Source organism: Heteronotia binoei, chromosome 8 (assembly GCF_032191835.1).
Source record: "Heteronotia binoei isolate CCM8104 ecotype False Entrance Well chromosome 8, APGP_CSIRO_Hbin_v1, whole genome shotgun sequence".
Taxonomy (NCBI): domain Eukaryota; kingdom Metazoa; phylum Chordata; class Lepidosauria; order Squamata; family Gekkonidae; genus Heteronotia; species Heteronotia binoei.
This window is the reverse complement of record NC_083230.1, coordinates 132,885,627-132,908,200: the sequence shown is the minus strand read 5'-3', so window position 1 is coordinate 132,908,200 and position 22,574 is coordinate 132,885,627. Positions and strand designations below refer to the sequence as shown.

The following is a 22,574-nucleotide window of genomic DNA, read 5'->3' as shown; positions in this document are numbered from 1 at the left end:
TCCCAAGGAGGAAGCCTGTTCCACTGAGGAACCACTCTAAACTCACAAACCCCTCCCCTTAAATTCACAGGATCCTCATTGCTGTCAGATGGCCATCTAGCCTCTGTTGAAAAACCTCCAAGGAAGGAGAGCCCACCACCTCCCGAGGAGGAAGCCTGTTCCACTGAAGAACCCCTCTAAACTCACAAACCCCTCCTCTTAAATTCACAGGATCCTCATTGCTGTCAGATGGCCATCTAGCCTCTCCTTAAAAACCTCCAAGGAAGGAGAGCCCACCACCTCCCGAGGAATCATAGAGTTGAAAGGGACCTCCAGGGTCATCTAGTCCAACCCCCTGCACAATGCAAAAAACCCACAAACACCTCCCCCTAAATTCATTGCTGTCAGAGGGCCATCTAGCCTCTGTTGAAAAACCTCCAAGGAAGGAGAGCCCACCACCTCCCCAGGAGGAAGCCTGTTGCACTGAGGAACCGCTCTAAACTCACAAACCCCTCCCCTTAAATTCACAGGATCCTCATTGCTGTCAGATGGCCATCTAGCCTCTGTTGAAAAACCTCCAAGGAAGGAGAGCCCACCACCTCCTAAGGAGGAAGCCTGTTCCACTGAGGAACCGCTCTAAACTCACAAGCACCTCCCCCTAAATTCACAGGATCCTCATTGCTGTCAGATGGCCATCTAGCTTCTGTTAAAAACCTCCAAGGAAGGAGAGCCCACCACCTCCCCAGGAGGAAGCCTGTTCCACTGAGGAACCCCTCTAAACTCACAAACCCCTCCCCTTAAATTCACAGGATCCTCATTGCTGTCAGATGGCCATCTAGCCTCTGTTGAAAAACCTCCAAGGAAGGAGAGCCCACCACCTCCCCAGGAGGAAGCCTGTTGCACTGAGGAACCGCTCTAAACTCACAAACCCCTCCCCTTAAATTCACAGGATCCTCATTGCTGTCAGATGGCCATCTAGCCTCTGTTGAAAAACCTCCAAGGAAGGAGAGCCCACCACCTCCTAAGGAGGAAGCCTGTTCCACTGAGGAACCGCTCTAAACTCACAAGCACCTCCCCCTAAATTCACAGGATCCTCATTGCTGTCAGATGGCCATCTAGCTTCTGTTGAAAAACCTCCAAGGAAGGAGAGCCCACCACCTCCCCAGGAGGAAGCCTGTTCCACTGAGGAACCCCTCTAAACTCACAAACCCCTCCCCCTAAATTCACAGGATCCTCATTGCTGTCAGATGGCCATCTAGCCTCTGTTGAAAAACCTCCAAGGAAGGAGAGCCCACCACCTCCTGAGGAAGCCTGTTCCACTGAGGAACTGCTCTAACAGTCAGGAAGTTCTTCCTAATGTTGAGCTGGAAACTCTTCTGATTTAATTTCAACCCATTGGTTCTGGTCCTGCCTTCCGGGGCCACAGAAAACAATTCCACCCCATCCTCTATAGGACAGCCCTTCAAGTACTTGAAGATGGTGATCCTCTCACCTCTCAGCCACCTCCTCTCCAGGCTAAACATCCCCAGCTCCTTCAGCCTTTCCTCATAGGAACCCACGTTTCCTGCTTTTAGAGTGGGGCTGCCTGGGGTGGGTGGGCTGCCTCCCACAGTCCTGTTGTCACCACATGCCCCCCTTGCCTCCAGTTTGGTGCCTGATCTGTGGGGTTTCCAGTGGTGGATCCCTGTTGGAAGCCATGCTCCCTTGTGCTTGTTGCTTGCCTGCTGCTCCCACCAGCAACGGGGTGTTGCGTATACCCGGCTAACACCAGGGGCTGGAGGGCCAGGGTGTCGGGGCTGGTCTTGGAGCCCCCTGCGTCCATTGCCACCACGCCTCCTCCCTGACATTGGGCCATTCAAGGATGGGAACCCCGTCTTGTAGCTGGAGAGGCCCTGCCCAGCCTCCATTCCTCTCCCCTCCCCTGCAGTGGGCTGTTTCCACAGAAGGAGGCCGGAACGGGGTGTGGGCTGTTTGCTCCGCGTTTTTCCTCCGCATCCTTTGCTGCTCAGGCTGTGCTGCCAGGAGGGAGCTTGGCCACTGTGTGGCTGGAGCGCAGTGGACAAAGGACCGGTGCTGGGGTCTGCCACATGTTACCCTCAGCAGCAGCACATGTTACCCTCAGCAGCAGCACATGGGGTCTGCCACATGTTACCCTCAGCAGCAGCAGCCGCAGCAGCCAAGCCTGTTGGAGGGCTGCCGAGAGACATCCTATGGAGGGCTTGGAAGGGGAGTGGTCTTTTGCCTGGCAGGGAGGCAGAGCTGCGTCTTCCTCTCCCCTCCGAGGCGGGTATTCCTGCTCTGGAGTAATTTGCGGCATAATTTAAGGCATGTAAGACAAATCTGCATTTGGGCGCTTCGCTCTTTAAGCGCTGTACGTTCCATTATGGATTTGTGAGAGCCTCAATCAGAGGGAGAGAAAGCGCGTCCGCGCACTCCTGCCCTTCCCCAAAGTCCTTGCATAATTTTGCATAATTGGCATCTCCGTATAAAAGTAGAGTTATGATTCTATTTTTCCCCATTCTATTTATGCATGGTTTCCTCTCCGTTTGAAGATAATTAACACTGGGAAGACTTGGAACAATAAGGCTGCCGCCTGCTCCTCTGGAGCGTTGTTGGGGCTGCTCTGGCTCAGCCCTCTCCTCCCTCCCCGTGGGGCCGGCTGGGGAACCTCTCTGGGGCAGCCCTTGAGGGCCGCTTCTACAGTCGGATGCCCTGCAAGAGCCCAGGAGCAGGAGCTGGAGCCGGGTCTCCAGGGTCACGGGGAACTCAGCTTCAGCCGCTGTGGCCTCAGGCAAGTGCTTCAGCCGCAGTGGGGAGGGATCCTGTGCCCAGGGAAGGTCTGCCATCTGCACAGACCAGGGCCTCAGGAGGAGGAGGGCCTTTCCCATCACCTACACCCTCCTCCTCTTCACTGGAGATGCTGGGGGTGGAAGCCAGGACTGCCATTTCTTTCCTTGTCCAGAATAACAAGAAAAGTGGTCCGCAAGCTTTGTGGCCTGGTGACTCACAAGTCCACATTTCCTTGGTTCCGTGACCCATCCAAGGCTGCCCAAGGGAGGGTTTGTGGCAAATGAGGCCCCGAGAAACATCACACCCTCCTGGGTGCAGCTGCCTCAGCTATGAGGCCTTGCAGGTGGGAGTTCCGGCCCCCCTTTTCAAATTGCAGCAGAGAGCAGCAAAGGCAAGGGGTGGCCCACGACCCACCTCCAGAGGCAAAGGCCAATGGGTCCCAGCCTGCTGTTTGGAAAGACTGGAGCAGGCTTGTGGCTTACAGCCCTCCTTTCCTTGCCCACTCAGAATCCCTCCCTCGGAAGCCCCAGGCAGCCGGCCGGCAGGAGAGAAGGAAGAACCACCTTTTGCACTAGTGGCTGCACTGCCTGGCATGCCAGATTTGTTTATTTAATTAGAAATGAAACCTTTAGGGCACCCTCTCCTGCAGGCAGGGCTCAGGGGGGCTTGCAGCAGAAAGGAACAGCCAGTAAATCCTGCCCAGACCCCAACAAGATGGCAATTTCAGCTTTCACAAGCCTCCAGGGGTGGGCTGAGAGTGCCATCACTGCCCTCGACTGGACGCCTGGTGGGGCATCTCTGCCTTACATGCCCTGCAGAAAGGGCACCAATCCCACAGGGCACGGATGTCCCCTCTCTGGCAGAGAGTTCCGCCAGGCTGATTTTGCCCGCTTGCAGAACGCCTTGGTCAGAGTTGTATTGATTTACCTGGAATTTCTATCCCACCCTCTCCGTCAGCTGACTCAGGGCGGCTAGCAACATTCATATTTAGTTTAAAAACCAATAAAATACAGTCATGAGCGAACCAGTCATGGTGGCAGCACTTAGGGGGAGATGGGGGGGGCGTTATAAACCTCTGTCATGAGTTCCCCTTCTGTGTCTCCTCCGAGGGGGAAGGGGCTCCAGCCCCCTCATCATCCGCGTTGCCCCCCTCTGCCCTTCCCCCGGCTCGGCAGTGTCCTTTCTGAGAGACCCAGAACTGCGCGCAGCACTCCCGAGCCAGGCCTCACCGTGGAGAGCACTGCAATATTGATTTCTATTTCTATTTATTTATTTATTTGGATTTCTGTTCTGCCCCCCCCCCGCAAACAGGCTCAGATTGCATCCCAACAAGAGCAATAATTCAATAATTAAAACAGCTAAAACAATCTAATTAAAAGCAGGCTGGCCTGTTGATTAGCGTGCCACAATCTCCAGGCTAGAGCTGCTGGGCCTGCGGATGGGCCGTTTGATCCTTCGTCCCCCCATGGGGAGCCTGCCTGCTCTGGGCCCCGGGAGCACGTGCGTTTCCCTAAAGCCCCAGGAGCTCTTTCAAGCTCCGCCTCAGCCGGTCCAGACCACCTCAGCGTAAAAGTCAGGGGGTTCCTTTCTGTTGTTGTCCCAGCGTGTCTCCCCTCACACTGGCCAGTGCTGAGCCCTCTTTGCCGTAGGGCTGCCCACTCAGCCGGTTTAGGGAGATCCTCCCCTCAGCCTTCATAGCCGTCCAGATTGATTTGGGGTCACCTGCAAACCGGGCTGCTGAACGGCTCAGCTTCAATTCCAAATCAAACAGCCCCAGTCCCAAGCCCTGTGGAGGGACCGGCTGCTGCTTCCTCCCCCTGGGAGAACGGCCCGCTCATCCCAACCTGGGCCTGGGCTTATGGGCTCTGCGCCAGGGGCAGGGCTGCCATGGGGGAGTTCCAGAGCTGCCCCCCACCCCCTGCCCAGGGAAGGCCCTGGGGTCCTGACTTCAGGGGCAAGACCAGCTCGCCTGGGAGTCGCCTTCTTCCTATGCCTTGTCACTTGGAAGCCTTGCGAAGTAGTTTTCTCTGCGCTGGAGGGGGGTGGGCGCAGCAGACATGGCACCAGAAGCATCTTCTGGCGAAGCTGGAACCCCCCCGCCCCTGCAATAGGTCCGCCTCTGTCTGCTTGCATGGCGGGGCCAGAGGGAGGCAGGTGTGTGTGTGGAGGGGGCTAGCTGAGGGGCTGCCATTCCAGGGGCCCCCAGAGTGGTCCCGGAGGGCGTGGAGCAAGCGGCATCCCCATCATCTCCCTCCCCTTCATGTGGGCAGAGCGGCTCTTCCGAGCCCCCAGAGTCAGAATCCCTGGAGGAGTCTAGGCTCGCCGTGGGTGGGGGTGGGGCTCCAGGTGGACAGTGTGTGTGTGGGGGGTTTGCTGAAGATACTCCTGTGCTGCCTGCCTGCCCGCCCTCCCAAAGAGGGTCCTTGAGGCAGTACCCATCAAAACATTTCAGTGTTAGAAGATCTAATGATGGGAAGTGTGAGCTCCTTTTATTTCGTTTCATTGGATGATACACCGAGGAAGCTGTTAAACTGGTGGGAGGCAATGCTAGAAGGGGGCAGGCCAAGTTCTGTGGGGAGGGTGTTCCGGGGCTTCGGTGCCATAACCAAGAAGGCCCTTTTCTCCAGGGTTGCTCTCAGAAGGCAGGACCCCTGAAGATGACTGTAGTGGTGGTTGGACAGTATGTGCAGGGACGCTGTCCCCAAGGCCCGTGGGGCTTGAATTGGGCCTGGATGGAGACAGACTGGGGGCCGAGGCAGGAGTGGGGTGAAGCTTTCCCGTGGCTCAGGAAGAAGGGAGAATCTCTCATCGGTCCACTGGGGAGGCCACAGGGCCATGCCCCCCACGGTGGGTGTCCTTGGGTCGTCCCTTCAGGGGTGTGTCCTGGGTGCTGCAGGCTGGTGGGGGGGCATTCCGGGCAGAGAGGGAGGGCATATTCGGAGCCTGGCAGGATGCCCTGCGGAGAGAGAGCCCTGTGGTGCCCTCTGCCCGGGTCGGTTGCCTCCGCACTGCAGGTGCCACATCGTGGAGCTGCGTGTGGCTCGCCTGGCACTCCCGCCTCCCTCTCCAGGGCTTTGCTAGTCTGGTCAGGTCGCTGCCGGAGGAAGCGGAGCCAGCCGCTGGTTCGGGGATGGCAGGGGATTGCTTTGGCCGCGGCAAGTTGCTCTTCATTTGCTTTCTCTTTGCAGTTCATTTTTCTAAATTAAGCTAAGAGCAAAATAAAAAGCCACCTGGCTGCCTTTTTTATTTCAGGAGCCGCCAGTGGGCTGCCCTCCCCTCCCCTCCCCCCCCCCCCCCCAGTTAAATAAATCAGCAACTGGCAACATTCACCATCTTTGTTCCTGGAAAAAAATAGACTGCAGAGCTCTGGGCTGCAGTTCAAAAGAAGTCAATAGGCCAGCAAGTGGAGGCCGGCAGTTGGAGCACACATTCCAGCGAGGAAACCTCAGGCGGGGTGGGGCGTGCTCTCCCCCCTGCAGCCGCAGCAGAGAGGGAGGGAGGAAGTGGAGCTTCCCCACCAGCCCTGGCCGCATGCCTCTGTGGTGGGCCTGGCCCAGGCAGGCAGCGGTGAGGCTGCCAGGGTAGGGGGTGGACCGCCCCAGCCCTGCCTCCTCCCCCTCTCCATGGCACTGCCATGCTCTGCCAAGCAGCCCTTCTCCCTCCCAAGTGCTTTTACTGACGGGCGGCTGCTGCTGCTGCTGGAGAGCTGGGATGCCTGTGGCTAGAGGGGGACCATGACCGTCAAGCACAGAGGACCTGTGTGTCATGAAGGGGCTCGGGATGGCAGGAGGGGCCGGGTGAGGTTCTCTGCAAGTGAGGGAGCTGGGCCACGCTGTGCGGATGAAGCAGGGCAGGGGCTGCTGGCAGACGGGCCCTTTCTGCTGCTCCTCTGCTGCCCTGAAGAGGCTGGGCCTGGGCTCCGGATCCTTACCGGGGGGGGGGGGGCAGCTGAAGGCAGCCCCAGAGCAAGCAGCGCCCCCTCCCTCCCTGGGCCTGGAGGCTGCTTCAGGTGCCCTTGGGGGCGGGCCTGGTGCCCCGCTTGTGCCGCCTGTGTCCCTGATGCCCGGCTCTCTCTCTCTCTCTCTCCCTCCCTCCCGTGCCGCCCAGGACACCCAGAAAGCCAAGCAGTTCCTGCCCTTCCTGCAGAGGGCCGGCCGCTCGGAAGCCGTGGTGGAGTACGTCTTCAGTGGCTCCCGCCTCAAGCTCTACATGCCCAAGGAGACCTGCCTTATCACCTTCCTCCTGGCGGGTGAGTGGGGCAGGCGGGGAGGGGCCCACAGAGGGAGGCAGGCGGCCGCTTGGTCTTCTGGGGGGGGGCTGACTCACCTTTGGTTCTTGTGTGTGTGCGCGGGCAGAAGGGGGGGGAGTGTCAAAGGCTCTCTTCCCTCTCAGGCCCCCCTCCCGGCCAGGCATGCCTCCACACTGGCTGGGCCTTGCAGTCGGGGCCTGATTTCCCAGGACAGCCCTCTGTTTTGCCTGCTCTGGGCAGGGCCGGCCCTTCCTCCTCCTTCTCCTCTGGCTGCCAGCGTAGCTTGGCTGGGTTCGTCGTCCACATAGGAGCCATTTGGGGCAGAAGCAGCAAAGTCCGTCCATCCCCCTGCCTGGGAGGAGCTGCGCTTCAGGGCCTGGCCTCCTTCTCCGGCCCGGCTTGGGGAAGGGGCCTCTCCCTCCCCTCCCCTGGGCTCCTTATGTCTTTCCTCATTGGCTCCCCTGCTCAGCCCCATTAAGTGGGGCTGTGCCGCTTTGCCTGTTCTGTGCTGGGAGGCAGGGGCTGCCCCCAGGCCTGGCACTGCCCCCCTCCGGCAGAGGACTTCCACAGAGCAGCACCCTCTCCCCAGGGATGCCCCACCTGACGGCTTCCCTCCCCCCCTCCACGTGCCCCTGGGGCCATCACACAGCAGGGAGCTTCCCCCCCCCAGCGGGGAGGTGGCTGGATGGGGGGGGCAGGGGCTGCCTCCACATGGCTCCTTGGAAGCTCCCTCCTGCCAGGGCCTCCTTTCCAGCCCACAGGGTGGCCTTCTGCCATGGGCAGCCCTGGGGGGGCGGGCTCACATTTGGGCACCTTTAATCCCCCCGCTTTGCTTGTGTGGGGGTGCCCCCCGCGCCCCACGTCCCGTCCTTGGGCTGCCAGCTCCCTCCTCTTCCCGTTGCCATGGCAATCTCAGGGGCGGAAAAGATGACCCTGAATATTGATCGGTCTCCATAGTTGTGGGGGATTCAGTGGGAACAGAGAGCTCCTCCTCCTCGGGTTCAGTCCCTCCCCAACCAAGAACACAGGGTCAGATGGGGTGGGAGTGGGGGGGCTCAGCCACGGCTCTTCTCCAGGGCCTGGAGGTTGCCCCGGTTGCCCTGAAGGTGGGGCAGCACAGACTCCTGCAGCCCCGGGCTTGAGGGGGGGAGCTCCTTCTCTTCCTCCTCAGCCTCTGGAGGAGCTTTCCAGGGGCCGAAGGAGGCCGAGGTGCTCCTGGCCCAACGTCTTCCTCAGGCGGTGTCGCTTTCCCAGCAGCCTCTTCTTCTCTCATGGAGCAGAGAGGCAAGTGCAGAACCGCCACCGGCTGGGGCTCGTTGGTGGAGATCTGATGAAGGCCTTTCTTTCTGCCAGCGCCTCTGAACGAACCCTCAACAGGGCTTCCTTTTCCCTTCGGCTGAAGACTGACTGTTGTCTTTTTCCTCTGGAGTTTGCTTGTTTGCAGTGCTAGAAATGGCACCTCTTTTATGGTCTCAATGGAAACCTTGAACATATATGAAGCTGCCTTCTACTGAATCAGACCCCTCTCGGTCCCTCAAAGTCAGTCTTGTCTACTCAGAATGGCGACAGCTCTCCAGGGTCTCAGGCTGAGGTTTTTCACACCTACTTGCCTGGACCCTTTTGAGTTGGAGATGCCGGGGATTGAACCTGGGACCTTCTGCTTACCAAGCAGATGCTCCTTCACTGAGCCACCCTCCCTCCCCATGAAGCTGCCTTGTACTGAATCAGACCCCCCTTGGTCCATCCAAGTCAGTCTTGTCTTCTCAGACTGGCAGCGGCTCTCCAGGGTCTCCAGCTGAGGTTTTTCACACCTATTTGCCTGGACCCTTTTGGTTTGGAGATGCCGGGGATAGAACCTGGGACCTTCTGCTTACTAAGCAGGTGCTCTACCACTGAGCCACTGTCCCTCCCCAATATATATGAGCATATGAAGCTGCCATGTAGTGAATCAGACCCCCCCCCCGGGTCCATCCAAGTCAGTCTTGTCTACTCAGACTGGCAGCAGCTCTCCAGGTCTCCAGCTGAGGTTTTTCACACCTCTTTGCCTGGACCCTTTTTAGTTGGAGATGCCGGGGATTGAACCTGGGACCTTCTGCTTACCAAGCAGATGCTCTACCCCTGAGCCACCCTCCCTCCCCTAAAGAGAAACAAATTGAACATATGAAGCTGCCTTGTACTGAATCAGACCCTCCTGGGTTCCTCAAAGTCAGTCTTGTCTACTCAGACTGGCAGCGGCTCTCCAGGGTCTCAAGCTGAGGTTTTTCACGCCTAGTTGCCTGGACCCTTTTTAGTTGGAGATGCCAGGGATTGTACCTGGGACCTCCTGCTTGCCAAGCAGATGCTCTGTCCCTGAGCTGAGATATCTCCTTCCACACTCATCCCTCCCTCTCTGAGATACTTCCACATCCCCAGCAGGTGGGGGGGGTCATGAATTCCCCAGTGGAGGCTCATGTAAGGGGGGCGGGTTTCTGTTGAGGTCTGGGAGGGAGCCTCCAGGTGTAAGAGCTTGTCTTTTGCAGGGGCTGTCCCCACTTCCCAAGCTCAGCCCGCCCCCCCGGGAGGTGGTCAGCGGCTGCTGCTGCATCTTCCTTGGTGCTGAGCAGGGCGATTGGGTGCCCCCCCTGCAGGCAGAGGCTGGCAAAGAGGCCCCAGGAGTGCCAATCTCCACCCCCCTCCATCGCACATCCTGGCTCTCAGCTGCAGGCGGCCTGCTGGAGGCCAGGGGTTCTCACGAGGCATGTGTGGAATAGCTATAACTAATCCTGGCATTGCATTTATAATTAATTCTTCCTAAGTCAGCTGCATAAGACAAGAAAATGAGACTCCTCGTTACAGAGCCTGTGATATTTTAAAATTTTAATAAGCACTAAACCTCCCACTTACGCTGAAAAATAAATAAGAGCTGCTACTGCTGCTGCTGCAGAAGGACAAACTCCTGAAGCGTCTGACCCAGGAGGATCGTCCCCCCCCCCCCCTCTGTCTTGGCTGCCTTGCCTTGCAGGCTGCAGAAACGCACAGCCTGGGTACACGGCAGCCCCGGGGAGGGACGCTGCTGCGGCTGTTGACTGTGGGGGTGTGTGAGAAAGAGAGAGAGAGTGAGGAAGAGCACGCACTCCCCACGCAGCCTTCCTACTCTCTGGAGCTCTCCTCTCTGATGGCGCATGCACCCTGCAGGTGGCTCATTTCCGCACACTCACGGCGGATCCCCTGCAGCAGCGGCAGCCGTCCCAGGGTGGAGGCCTCCTTCCCTCCAGGCGAATTCAGCTGCTTCTCCCACCCAGAGCTCCTCCAGGCGGGAGACTGAGGGAGAAGGCAGCTTCTGGATCATCCACGTGAGCCAGGCAAACAAGAGTGGGGAGACGGACCTCCTTCCTTCCTTGCCGTTCAGGCCCCCAGCCCCTCAGTGGAAATCCCACTCAGTGATGATCACCGGCCCGTAATGACTTAGCCAGGGAGTGTAATTGTGTTCTTGGCGTCCCAGTCCTTAATTAGGCAATTAGTGGGGCTGTGGAGACTTCCGTGTTCGCCTGGCTTTCTGTAATTGAATTGCAGTTTTATGGAAATCCAGGAGGGCTGCTCCTCCCCCCCCCCCCCAATTCCTGCCTTTTGCGATGGTGTGGTGCCAGCTGGCGCTGGGCTTGGGGTGTGAAAGTGTGTGCTGGAGGGGAGGGCAATCAGACACCCCCCCCCCCAAGGAGGAGGAGGAGGACTTCAAACATCTGGTCTTTGTTTGGTGCGTGTTATGATTAACTACGTTTGTTCTCCGCTGTGTGGTTTTTAACCTTTTGGGATGTATTATTAGCAGTACTTATCTTGGTTTTATGAGGAGAGGGTGGAAGTAATTGTCACAGGCACCCACAGGCTGGCTGTCGCCCACTGGCCCTCTTTGCCTTAAGGACTGGGCAGCTTCTCCGGTTTACGATACCCGTGGCAGGCAATAGGGACCGAAGGTGTTAAACAGTTAAAAGCTGAAACAATAGAGATCCGTTTACCATTTCTGTATTGCTGTAAATGTGTAAACAAGACTGGCCAAATTATTGTGTGACTGGCCATTTTTTGCGCAAGCTTCAGTGCGACACATTTAGCCAACAGGGAAGTCAGCGGCTTGACGTCAGTTCCGTCGTGTTCTGTTTGCTGCCTCCACGGGATGCTCTGAGATGAACCATGTGTCCGTAGCCCCCTTCTTGTGCCAGAGTCCCAACCCTGACATGAGGGGGACCACAGGAACAGCTGTCCTGGCGCAGCTGCAGACATCCCACCCCCCCCCCCTCGCCTCAGGGTGAGGCCACCGCAGCAGGCCAGGGTGAGGCTGGCTCAAGAAGCACGGCTGTGGCACCACTGGAGGAGAGCCGGGGCGGGGGTGTGTGTGTGTGTGTGCGTGGTACGGACGCAGGTCTCCTCCTCCCTAGCATGCCACTAGCTTGCCGTGCTCTGGCTGGCTTGCCAGCTGCAGCCATTTCTCAGGAGGCACGATCTGGCCAGTTTTCTGTATCCCGGTTATTGTGATGCATCTACATGGGGCTGCCTTTGAACAGGGTTTGGGGACTTCAGTTGGCCCAGGTGCTTCTGGTGGCGGAAAGGCAGTGCTGGTTGCTTCCTCCCACAGCTGCTTCCCCTCTCCCTTCCCTGGGTCCAAGGCTGCCTCTGGGGATTGCGCTCTCTCCCTGCCGGAGCTTTGGTGTGTTGCCTTCTGGAATGCGTGAGCCTCTTCCCACATTTCCAGGGTGAACAAATCCCATCCCCCACCCAAGAGCCCAGGGCCCCGGACGAGGTTGCTTTCCTTCCCGGCTAGCAATCAGTGCGGTTCTTGCCTCCTCCGCTTGGCAAGGTTAATGGAGTCTCCGCTGACTGTCGGCTGGCACCAGTGGTGTTATATATACATCCCCCCCTTCGCCCCCCCCCGGCATGCGCCAGGCAGGGGTGTGGGGGCACCACAGTCGTAGCGGTTGTCTTTGTCTTGTGGGGCTAATTCTGGCTATGCAGGAACGGAGGGGAAGGCCCCGAGCCCTCGTGGGGCGAGCAGCCCTTGCCAGGAATTATATTTAAGTGCTGTTGCCATAGGAACCAGCTGGCATCTGCTCAAGGGTCTGTCGTTACCTGCACGGAGCTCTTCCAGGAATACTCTGAGCCTCCCCCCCCCCCCCATACACACCTTGGCATACTGCAGAGAACATTCCTCAGGCCTTCTGCTGCTCCGTGTTGACCGCCAGCCTTCCTCCCCCACAGCCCTCGGGGGGACCAGAGTCCAGCAACGCCCAGGAGGGGCTCTCAGCGGGGCTGGCAGCTGGGATCCCTTCCCCGGAAGGAGGGAGGGAGCCACTGGGTGCCGCTTGTGTGTCCTGCCCCGCCCCTGCCCCGCAGGGCTTCTCTTTCTCTCCCCCAGCTGCGCAGGCCAAGCAGCCGGTCTCTGGCATAGCCTGCTGGACTGCCACCCTTGCTGGGGTTTGCTGACCTGTCCTCGAGGACGAGGTGAGCGCTAGGCTCACGGGGAGGGGGGGGTGTGAGTGGGGAAGGGAGGCTGCTGGGGCGATGCTAAGCTGCAGGACACGTCCTTTGGCGCACGGCACTCAGCCTGTCTTGCAGGGCTGTTGGCAGACACTAGGAAGAAGCTAGCAGGCTGCAAGCGGATCCCCAGCTGCGGGCAGTCAGTCCAGTGGGCAGGCAGATGGGCTTGCAAATCCTGCCTCTGCCTGAGGAGGTGGGGGTGGGGACAGCAGCAGAGAGCTGGGTCGGACAGGCGGGGGGAAGGGGGGGGTGCCACAGCCATTAAAGCTGCTGCTCTCTCCTCCTGGGCTCCCCCTCTTCGCTCGCATCTCTGGTGTGAAGGGCTCTGGCTTGCTGACGTGGCGCCCCGAAATAAGTAGAAGCCCAAACGTCAAATTCAGGGCAATGGAACTGCTCTGAGGGCTTTTAGACCCCCCCCCCCCCCAAGGCTTGTGCGCCTGTTCCCTTGAATGGATCTGTTAGAGACGCATCTCGGAGAGCCAGTTTGGTGTAGTGGTTAAGTGGGCAGACTCTAATCTGGGAGAACGGGGTTTGATTCCCCATTCCTCCTCCATATGCAGCTGCTGGAGTGACTTTGGGTCAGTCATAACTCTCTCAGAGCTGTTCTGCCCAAGAGCAGTTTATGTCAGAGCTCTCTCAGCCTCACCTACCTCACAGGGTGTCTGTTGTGGGGAGAGGAAGGGAAAAGAGATTGTGAGCCCCTCTGAGACTCCAGGTGAAGGATAAATACAATCTCCTCCTTCTCCTTTTTCTTGTCACGGCATGATAGATTGCGGTTTGCTGTTTTATTTTCTGTCTGTTGTTCAGTCCTGTGTGCTTGATTCTTTTATAAGAACTTTATTATCCCTTGGCCATTGCTAGATCCAGTGGCCACAAATTCCATCACTCCCTGTGTCAAGCAGCATTTCCTTTTGCCCATCCTGAATCTGCTGCCCGTCAGCTTCCTTGGATGCCCTGCAGGTCTGGTATTTTGGGAGAGGGAGAAAGAGCCCTCCAAGGCGTTCCTCTTGCAGAGATCTGGAGAGGCCACGTGGGCCACGCCAACTGCCTTGGTGAGACGGTGGGGAGAAGTGTGGTTGGGAGTTCAGTGCTTCAGTCGGATGCCTGCTTGCCAGCGCTCTCCTCTGGGTAGGACTCCGCTTGCTACTCTCCCCAGGATGTGAAGTACGGAGGCCACGACAAAGAGAAGCAGGTGGCTTACCTGTAACTGATGGGATGGAGAAGGTAGAGAAAGAAGTCCTTTTCTCCCTTTCTCACAGTACAAGAACTCGTGGGCATTCAATGACATTGCTGAGCAGTCGGGTTAGAATGGATACAAGGAGGTACTTCTTCACCCAAAGGGTGATTAACATGTGGAATTCACTGCCACAGGAGGTGGTGGCGGCCACAAGCATGGCCAGCTTTAAGAGGGGATTGGATAAAAATATGGAGCAGAGGTCCATCAGTGGCTATTAGCCACAGTGTGTGTATATATATATATGCATGTGTGTGTGTATATATATATAATTTTTGGGGCCACTGTGTGACACAGAGTGTTGGACTGGATGGACCTTTGTCCTGATCCAACAGGGCTTCTCTTATGTTCTTATGTGACACAGAGTGTTGGGCTGGAGGAGCCACTGGCCTGATCCAACATGGCTTCTCTTATGTTCTTATGTGACAAAGAGTGTTGGACTGGATGGGCCATTGACCTGATCCAAAATGGCTTCTCTTATGTTCTTATGTCTTGGAGTGGTCATCTGCGCATTTACACCACCTGCACATCCTTCCCCTCTGCTGTCAGCCTAGCTGCTCTTCTGGCTGGATTTTGCCATGGTCAGAAGGAAACTGGTGGGATTCCACCCCCCCCCCCACCCCCCAGACATGTGCGGTGGAGTTCCTGAGCCTGTCCAAGGGGAGGATGCAGAATCTTCACTCTGGAGCTTTCTGCCACCACTGGAGTCCTCAGCCCAGGCACCATTAATCTCCTAGAATAGCTGGAAGGGACCTCCAGGGTCATTGTCCAACCCCCTCACAAATACCTCCCCCTAAATTCACAGGATCTTCATTGCTGTCAGATGGCCATTTAGCCTCTGTTTAAAAACCTCCAAGGAAGGAGAGCCCACCACCTCCCGAGGAGGAAGCCTGTTCCACTGAGGAACCGCTCTAAACTCACAAACCCCTCCCCCTAAATTCACAGGATCTCCATTGCTATCAGATGGCCATCTAGCCTCTATTGAAAAACTTCCAAGGAAGGAGAGCCCACCACCTCCCCAGGAGGAAGCCTGTTCCACTGAGGAACCGCTCTAAACTCACAAACCCCTCCCCCTAAATTCACAGGATCTCCATTGCTGTCAGATGGCCATCTAGTCTCTGTTGAAAAACCTCCAAGGAAGGAGAGCCCACCACCTCCCCAGGAGGAAGCCTGTTCCACTGAGGAACCGCTCTAAACTCACAAACCCCTCCCCCTAAATTCACAGGATCTCCATTGCTGTCAGATGGCCATCTAGCCTCTGTTGAAAAACCTCCAAGGAAGGAGAGCCCACCACCTCCACAGGAGGAAGCCTGTTCCACTGAGGAACCACTCTAAACTCACAACCCCCTCCCCCTAAATTTACAGGATCCTCATTGCTCTCAGATGGCCATCTAGCCTCTGTTGAAAAACCTCCAAGGAAGGAGAGCCCACCACCTCCCCAGGAGGAAGCCTGTTCCACTGAGGAGCCACTGTAAATTCACAAACCTCTCCCCTTAAATTCACAGGATCCTCATTGCTGTCAGGTGGCCATCTAGCCTCTTTTGAAAAACCTCCAAGGAAGGAGAGCCCACCACCTCCCTAGGAGGAAGCCTGTTCCACTGAGGAACCACTCTAAAATCACAACCCCCTCCCCCTAAATTTACAGGATCCTCATTGCTCTCAGATGGGCCTCTAGCCTCTGTTGAAGAACCTCCAAGGAAGGAGAGTCCACCACCTCCCAAGGAGGAAGCCTGTTCCACTGAGGAACCGCTCTAAACTCACAAACCCCTCCCCCTAAATTCACAGGATCCTCATTGCTGTCAGATGGCCATCTAGCCTCTTTTGAAAAACCTCCAAGGAAGGAGAGCCCACCACCTCCCTAGGAGGAAGCCTGTTCCACTGAGGAACCGCTCTAAATTCACAAACCCCTCCCCCTAAATTCACAGGATCCTCATTGCTCTCAGATGGCCATCTAGCCTTTGTTGAAAAACCTCCAAGGAAGGAGAGTCCACCACCTCCCAAGGAGGAAGCCTGTTCCACTGAGGAACCGCTCTAAACTCACAAACCCCTCCCCCTAAATTCACAGGATCTCCATTGCTATCAGATGGCCATCTAGCCTCTATTGAAAAACTTCCAAGGAAGGAGAGCCCACCACCTCCCCAGGAGGAAGGCTGTTCCACTGAGGAGCCACTGTAAATTCACAAACCCCTCCCCCTAAATTCACAGGATCCTCATTGCTCTCAGATGGCCATCTAGCCTCTGTTGAAAAACCTCCAAGGAAGGAGAGTCCACCACCTCCCAAGGAGGAAGCCTGTTCCACTGAGGAACCGCTCTAAACTCACAAACCCCTCCCCCTAAATTCACAGGATCTCCATTGCTCTCAGATGGCCATCTAGCCTCTTTTGAAAAACCTCCAAGGAAGGAGAGCCCACCACCTCCCTAGGAGGAAGCCTGTTCCACTGAGGAACCGCTCTAAATTCACAAACCCCTCCCCCTAAATTCACAGGATCCTCATTGCTCTCAGATGGCCATCTAGCCTCTGTTGAAAAACCTCCAAGGAAGGAGAGCCCACCACCTCACAAGGAGGAAGCCTGTTCCACTGAGGAACCGCTCTAAATTCACAAACCCCTCCCCCTAAATTCACAGGATCCTCATTGCTGTCAGATGGCCATCTAGCCTCTGTTGAAAAACCTCCAAGGAAGGAGAGTCCACCACCTCACGAGGAGGAAGCCTGTTCCACTGAGGAACCACTGTAAACTCACAAACCCCTCCCCCTAAATTCACAGGATCCTCATTGCTGTCAGATGGCCATCTAGCCTCTGTTGAAAAACCTCCAAGGAAGGAGAGTCCACCACCTCACGAGGAGGAAGCCTGTTCCACTGAGGAACCACTGTAAACTCACAAACCCCTCCCCCTAAATTCACAGGATCCTCATTGCTGTCAGATGGCCATCTAGCCTCTGTTGAAAAACCTCCAAGGAAGGAGAGCCCACCACCTCCCGAGGAGGAAGCCTGTTCCACTGAGGAACTGCTCTAAACTCACAAACCCCTCCCCCTAAATTCACAGGATCCTCATTGCTGTCAGATGGCCATCTAGCCTCTGTTGAAAAACCTCCAAGGAAGGAGAGCCCACCACCTCCCAAGGAGGAAGCCTGTTCCACTGAGGAACCACTGTAAACTCACAAACCCCTCCCCCTAAATTCACAGGATCCTCATTGCTCTCAGATGGCCATCTAGCCTCTGTTGAAAAACCTCCAAGGAAGGAGAGTCCACCACCTCACGAGGAGGAAGCCTGTTCCACTGAGGAACCACTGTAAACTCACAAACCCCTCCCCCTAAATTCACAGGATCCTCATTGCTGTCAGATGGCCATCTAGCCTCTGTTGAAAAACCTCCAAGGAAGGAGAGCCCACCACCTCCCAGGGAGGAAGCCTGTTCCACTGAGGAACCACTCTAAACTCACAAACCCCTCCCCCTAAATTCACAGGATCCTCATTGCTGTCAGATGGCCATCCAGCCTCTGTTGAAAAACCTCCAAGGAAGGAGAGCCCACCACCACCCCAGGAGGAAGCCTGTTCCACTGAGGAACCTCTCTAAACTCACAAACCCCTCCCCCTAAATTCACAGGATCCTCGTTGCTGTCAGATGGCCATCCAGCCTCTGTTGGAAAAACCTCCAAGGAAGGAGAGCCCACCACCTCCCAAGGAGGAAGCCTGTTCCATTGAGGAACCGCTCTAACAGTCAGGAAGTTCTTCCTCATGTTGAGCTGGAAACTCTTTTGAGTTAATTTCAACCCATTGGTTTTGGTCCTTCCTTCTAATTTATTTATTTACTTAAAAGATTTTTGCATCCTTTGATCCTTATGGGTCCCAAGTTGACTTACAAATATGGATAAAATGGAAAAAAACACTGTACAACCAAAATTTAAAACCATTTTCATGGCTGCTTCCACATCTCCTCATCACCATCTCTCTTCTAGAGTGAAAAGCCTCCCTGGGAAGCTCACACATCGCCCCCCCTTCACACCCCCCCGCTTTGCCTGTTTCGGTTGGGAAGGGCAGCCTATAGAACCAAGTCAAGCAGTGCCTCTCTGCGGGGGTCTCCTCCTCCTCCCCCCTCTCCTTCTCCTTCCGGCTGGTGGTCTTGCTGGGGCCTCTGCAGTGGGCGCGGGGCTGGGGGAGGGGCTCACTTGTGATGCCATGATGATGGAGCTGGCAGTGCAGGGGCAGAACCTGTGAGGCGGTGATGTCCCTTCTGCCGCCTGGAAGGGATGCTAGGCCAGGCTGCCACGTCCCTCCCGTGCTTCTCTGCCTGCCCAGCAGGGCCCCCCCTCCAACCTGGGGAATGTGCCCAGCCCAGCCAAGAGCACAGAGCGGGAGGGGAAGGAAGCCTCTGTTGGGGCCCTCTGAAAAGGGGGGAGCAGCCGTGCACACCCTCCGCCTACCTGAGGCTCTCTGGTGGAGCTGCTCTAAAAATCGGGTCATGTGCAGATTCACAGGGGTTGCTGCAGCCGGTACATCTGCTCCTGTGCTATTCTCGGGGCCGATTTGACTTCCTCCTCCTCTCTGATGCTGAAATTGGAACATGGTGTGTCTGTGGGCTCCCTCCCGTTGCCTGGGCCCAGCCCCTTTGCAACGCCGCTGCCGACGCCCCACACTTGCCTTCTTCCCGCCAGGCTGTGCGCTCTCTCTCTCTGTGGCTTGTGAGCATTTGCATTTCTCATTGCCAGGCAGAGTTCTGGGCTTCCTTTGTGTGATGTGGAGCTGGCCTGGTGTGTGCTGCTGTGAATGGGAGCCTGGCTGCATCCCTGCCTCTGCACAGGGAGCGAGAGAGGGGGCCACAGTCTCCGTGGGCGGCACGGAGCATGCCTTTGGCAAGGCGGCCGGTGGTTTCCAGCCAAGCCTGTGGGCCGGCGGGCTGGAGATGGCTGCAGGGGGAGGAGGAGGATTGTGGGGGCATCTGCAGGCCTCCCTAGATGAGCTCCCTGGATCCCTGTGACTCTGCGAGTTTGGCTTGAGTCCAGCAGCAGCAGCAGCAGCAGCAGCAGGAGGAGTCGTTCCAGGGGGCCAGCATCCCCAGTCTGCCCAAGGCTGCTTTCCCTCTCCAGAGCTCCTCCCCAGCTCTCCTTCCTTGGAGCTTTTTAAGCAGAGGCTATATGGCCATCTGACAGCAATGAGGATCCTGTGAATTTAGGGGGAGGTGTTTGTGAGTTTCCTGCATTGTGCAGGGGTTGGACTAGATGACCCTGGAGGTCCCTTCCCACTCTAGGATTCTAAGCAGGCACGGGTCAGTTGGTCACTGCCCAAGGGGGCCACCATCTGCTGGGGCCCAGAGACCCCCTCCCTTCCTCCCTCCCCCATAAAAAACAGTGGATTCTGTTTCCTTTCGTAGCAGGGTCTCATGTGGCTGCAGGGGAGCTGGAAGAAGGGCCCTCCCGTCTCTGGGCAGGGAGCTGCTGCTATGGGTGGCTAAGAGGAGGACAGAGAACGGATGAGGACCATCCAGGCCAACCCCTTGGCTAAAGCATCCCTGGCAGATGTTCATCCAGTTGCTGCTTAGAAACCAGCCTGGAAGGAGAACCCGCCACATCCCTGGTACCCACCAGTTCCCCCATTCAGCCACCCTTATGCTGCAAAGGGTTTTCCGAATATCCTACCAGCATCTTTCCACTTGTCATTCAAATCCTCTCCTTTGACCGCCGTGAATTTCGGAGGGACCACCCCTACGCAACACAGCCCAGTGCTCCTTTGGCCACAGACTTTTGCAGTACCCGGGCTGGCTGCACTTCCACCCCCCCCCCCCCCGAAAAAAATGCTTGTGAGGGGGCTGGTTTCCTTGGTGAACTCGCCATGGAATTATTTTCGTTTATAATGGTAATGCATTGTCAGAGATTTAGCAACAGTATTTAGAGAGGTTTCTATAAATGTGAATGATTCATTGAACATGCTTTGAGTTTTCACCTGGAACACCAGGGTCAGCCTACGTTTTTATTTTTAAAGAGAAAAGAAATTGAAATTGAAATAAATCACATCCGCTGTAAACTGCCTTTTGTCTTTGAATGGCAGCAGGTGTGCCAAGAGGGCAGTTCTCCCTGCCTGGAGGTGCCTGCTACTCTCACAGGAGAGCGTTCACCACCCCAGCCTTCCCACAGCTTGCCCCCCCCCCGGCCCACTGCTGGTGGGGGTCTTTGTGGCTTCGGGGCTGTGTGCCCGGCAGGCGGACCAGACGTGGCTTGGTGCCCTGGGTTGGAGGCGCTCCTGAAGGCCAGGCAGCTTGGCCTCTGCCTCCCAGGGTGGGTGGATTGCAGGGCTATGAAGCCACCTTTGTCCTTCCATCTTCCTTTCCTCCAGAACCATTGCTGGGCTCCTCATGTGGTGGGGCACACGGTCTTCATGCAGAAGGTCCCAGGTTCAGTCCCCAGCTCTTCCAGTCAAGAGGCGGGTCGGGTAGCCGTAGATGTGAAAGATCTCTGCCTGAGACCAGGCCTGTCTCCTGGAGAGCAGCTGCCGGCTAGAACAGGCTGCTTTGCCCTTCTGTCCCTCTCACTCAGCACAAACAAGCTTCCTGGGCTCCTTGGCTGCTGCTGTGGCTCGGTAGCCGCCTCCTCCTCCTCCAAGTGCCAGGCTTTGGCACAGATGGCTGATGCCCAGGTGCTGCCCTTCGGCCTCCACGGGGAGCCTGCCAAGCTCGGTGGATCCTCCTCCTGCCGGATCCCGGAGGAAATGGCCCTGCCTTGTGCCGTAGATGGAAATCCCTTCCACCTCTATGATCCTGTGAAAGGGTTCGAGAGTAAAACCTGGGCTGACGTGATAATGCCCCGCTCTAGATCCGTGGTGTGGCCTCATGTGGAATCCTGTGCCCAGCTCTGCTGGTCCCCCTGTCTCCAGTGCTGCTTCTGCGGAGAAAGCCCAGCAGGAGCTCCTTTGCACGTCAGGCCACCTTGCCTGGCCTGGGGGCATCTGGCAGGAAAAAAGCCCTGCCTCTCTCCAACACGGCAGAGCTGGAAGAAGCCCAGAGGAGGGGCTCGGAGGAACGGCTGAAGGGTCTTCTGGGACTTGTCTGTTTAGAAAAGCCATGATGGGGGGGGGGGGGAGGGCAGGATACATGTTTCTAAAATTCAGCATGAGTTGGAGAGAGTCGACAAAGGGAACTCCCCCCCCCCCAAAGGAGTAGAGCTGGAGGGCGCCCAGTGACACTGACGGGCAGGAGGAGGTTCAGGGACCTGCCAGGAGCGAGCTCTTTCCTGACGAGGCTGCTTGCTCCGCTTCAGGCCGCTTGGTTTGGATTAGCCTAGTGCTGTTGTCCTTACTTACCATGCACCAGTTTTTTATACTTAGCCAGATGACGTTTATTCATATATTCAGTTATCTAGACGTATTCACTTGGAACTAACCACCATGCATTTTAACCAGTTTGTTTTGTAGCCCTGAACATTTCAAAGCATTAACCTAACGTTAGTAGAACAGCATATATGAGAGAGTGAACCTGCTCAAAAGTGGAAGCATCTGGGAGAACTTTTCTCTCGTCTCCAGGGAGACAAAGATGAGCAGTAACCAAGATGTGTCTCCCTTGGACTGCGTGGCCTTGGCTGGGGGAAACATCAGAGTCTGGGAACCCAGTCTGAATGACTCCTGGCGGGAGGGTTAATAATAATAATAATATTTTATTTATATCCCGCCCTCCCCGCCGAAGCAGGCTCAGGGCAGCTGACAACATCTCAATCCATACAATAAATTATACAACAGGTTTTAAAATCACATTCACTTAAAAACATTCCAATTAAAATTAACATCCCTAGTTCTACTCTATTAGGTGTAAATACTATGGCGGAATCACTTAAGGCGAATCATCAGTCAGGTTGAGCGGGAGACTGTGTCAGTTATCAGGTATCTATAAAAGACTTCTAGGTTTCGTTTCTATTTAGTTCTGGCAAGACCTCAGTCTTGCTAACATGCTGCAAGGGTGCAATAAGAGTTTGCTTTGCTGATTCACTTCAATTAAACCTTTTCTGCTTCTGCACGAGAAGTCTACTTGAATGATACTTGAGCAAAACCTTACGTTTTGCCCGAACTCCACTACAGCTGTGAATGGTCCTGATTCCCACAACACCCCAGCACCATGAATGGAACTGGAGACCATGGGAACGGGGCTGCCAGCACCCAAGGAAGTGAGGAGGCTCAGGACCAGGACCAAGTACATCTTGTTCTTCTTCCAGCTGTTTTGGTGGGCTGTGCCTCTGCTGGGTGGACCTGCAGACCAACTTTATTTCATCTCTTCAGTCCCAATACTTCCGTTTCAGTTTTTCAATTTCTTTTTATCTGAAAAGTACGTGAATACTGGGACAAAGTATATGTTGCGTTTATCGATCTGAAGAGTGCTTTCGATTCCATCAACAGGGCTCTGTTATGGACCAAATTAAGTGGACTCTCGCCTGTTGCTCCTTTTGAGGAAGCTTCACGCTGACACATTTTGCCAGGTGAAATATTCTGCAACTGGTGACCTAACCAACAAAATTTCAGTGCTGAGGGGAGAAGCAAGGTTGCGTGCTGGCCCCACATCTTTTCAATTTATTCTTAACAGATTTGGCCCAATATTTACATTCCATAAACGGTCATCCTCCCAAACTTGGAAGTCGAGCTACCTTCTTACTCTTGTCCTAACACCTGAAACATCCACAGCTAAAACCAAAGGTAAATAGCAAAGCTCCGCCACCACCTTGAAGGATGCCTGTCACTCAAACCCCCTCAGAACTCCTGGCAAGCCAGCAGGCCTCACCATGTGGCCTCAAAGGCCCCAGGGGCTCTGGTGGAAGCAGTGGGCACACGGGGACCTAGGGAAG

The 22,574-nt window shown here is 56.1% G+C and overlaps 1 protein-coding gene across 1 annotated transcript in view; it reads left to right on the top strand.

Annotated features, from left to right (window-relative positions):
* The window catches only part of SND1 (staphylococcal nuclease and tudor domain containing 1), a 156,360-nt gene that overhangs the window by 71,329 nt on the left and 62,457 nt on the right, over nt 1-22,574 (top strand). Inside the window, exon 5 of the mRNA XM_060246068.1 lies at nt 6,877-7,018. Within this exon, the coding sequence (XP_060102051.1) occupies nt 6,877-7,018 (142 nt within the window). The remainder of the gene's footprint in view (nt 1-6,876; nt 7,019-22,574) is intronic.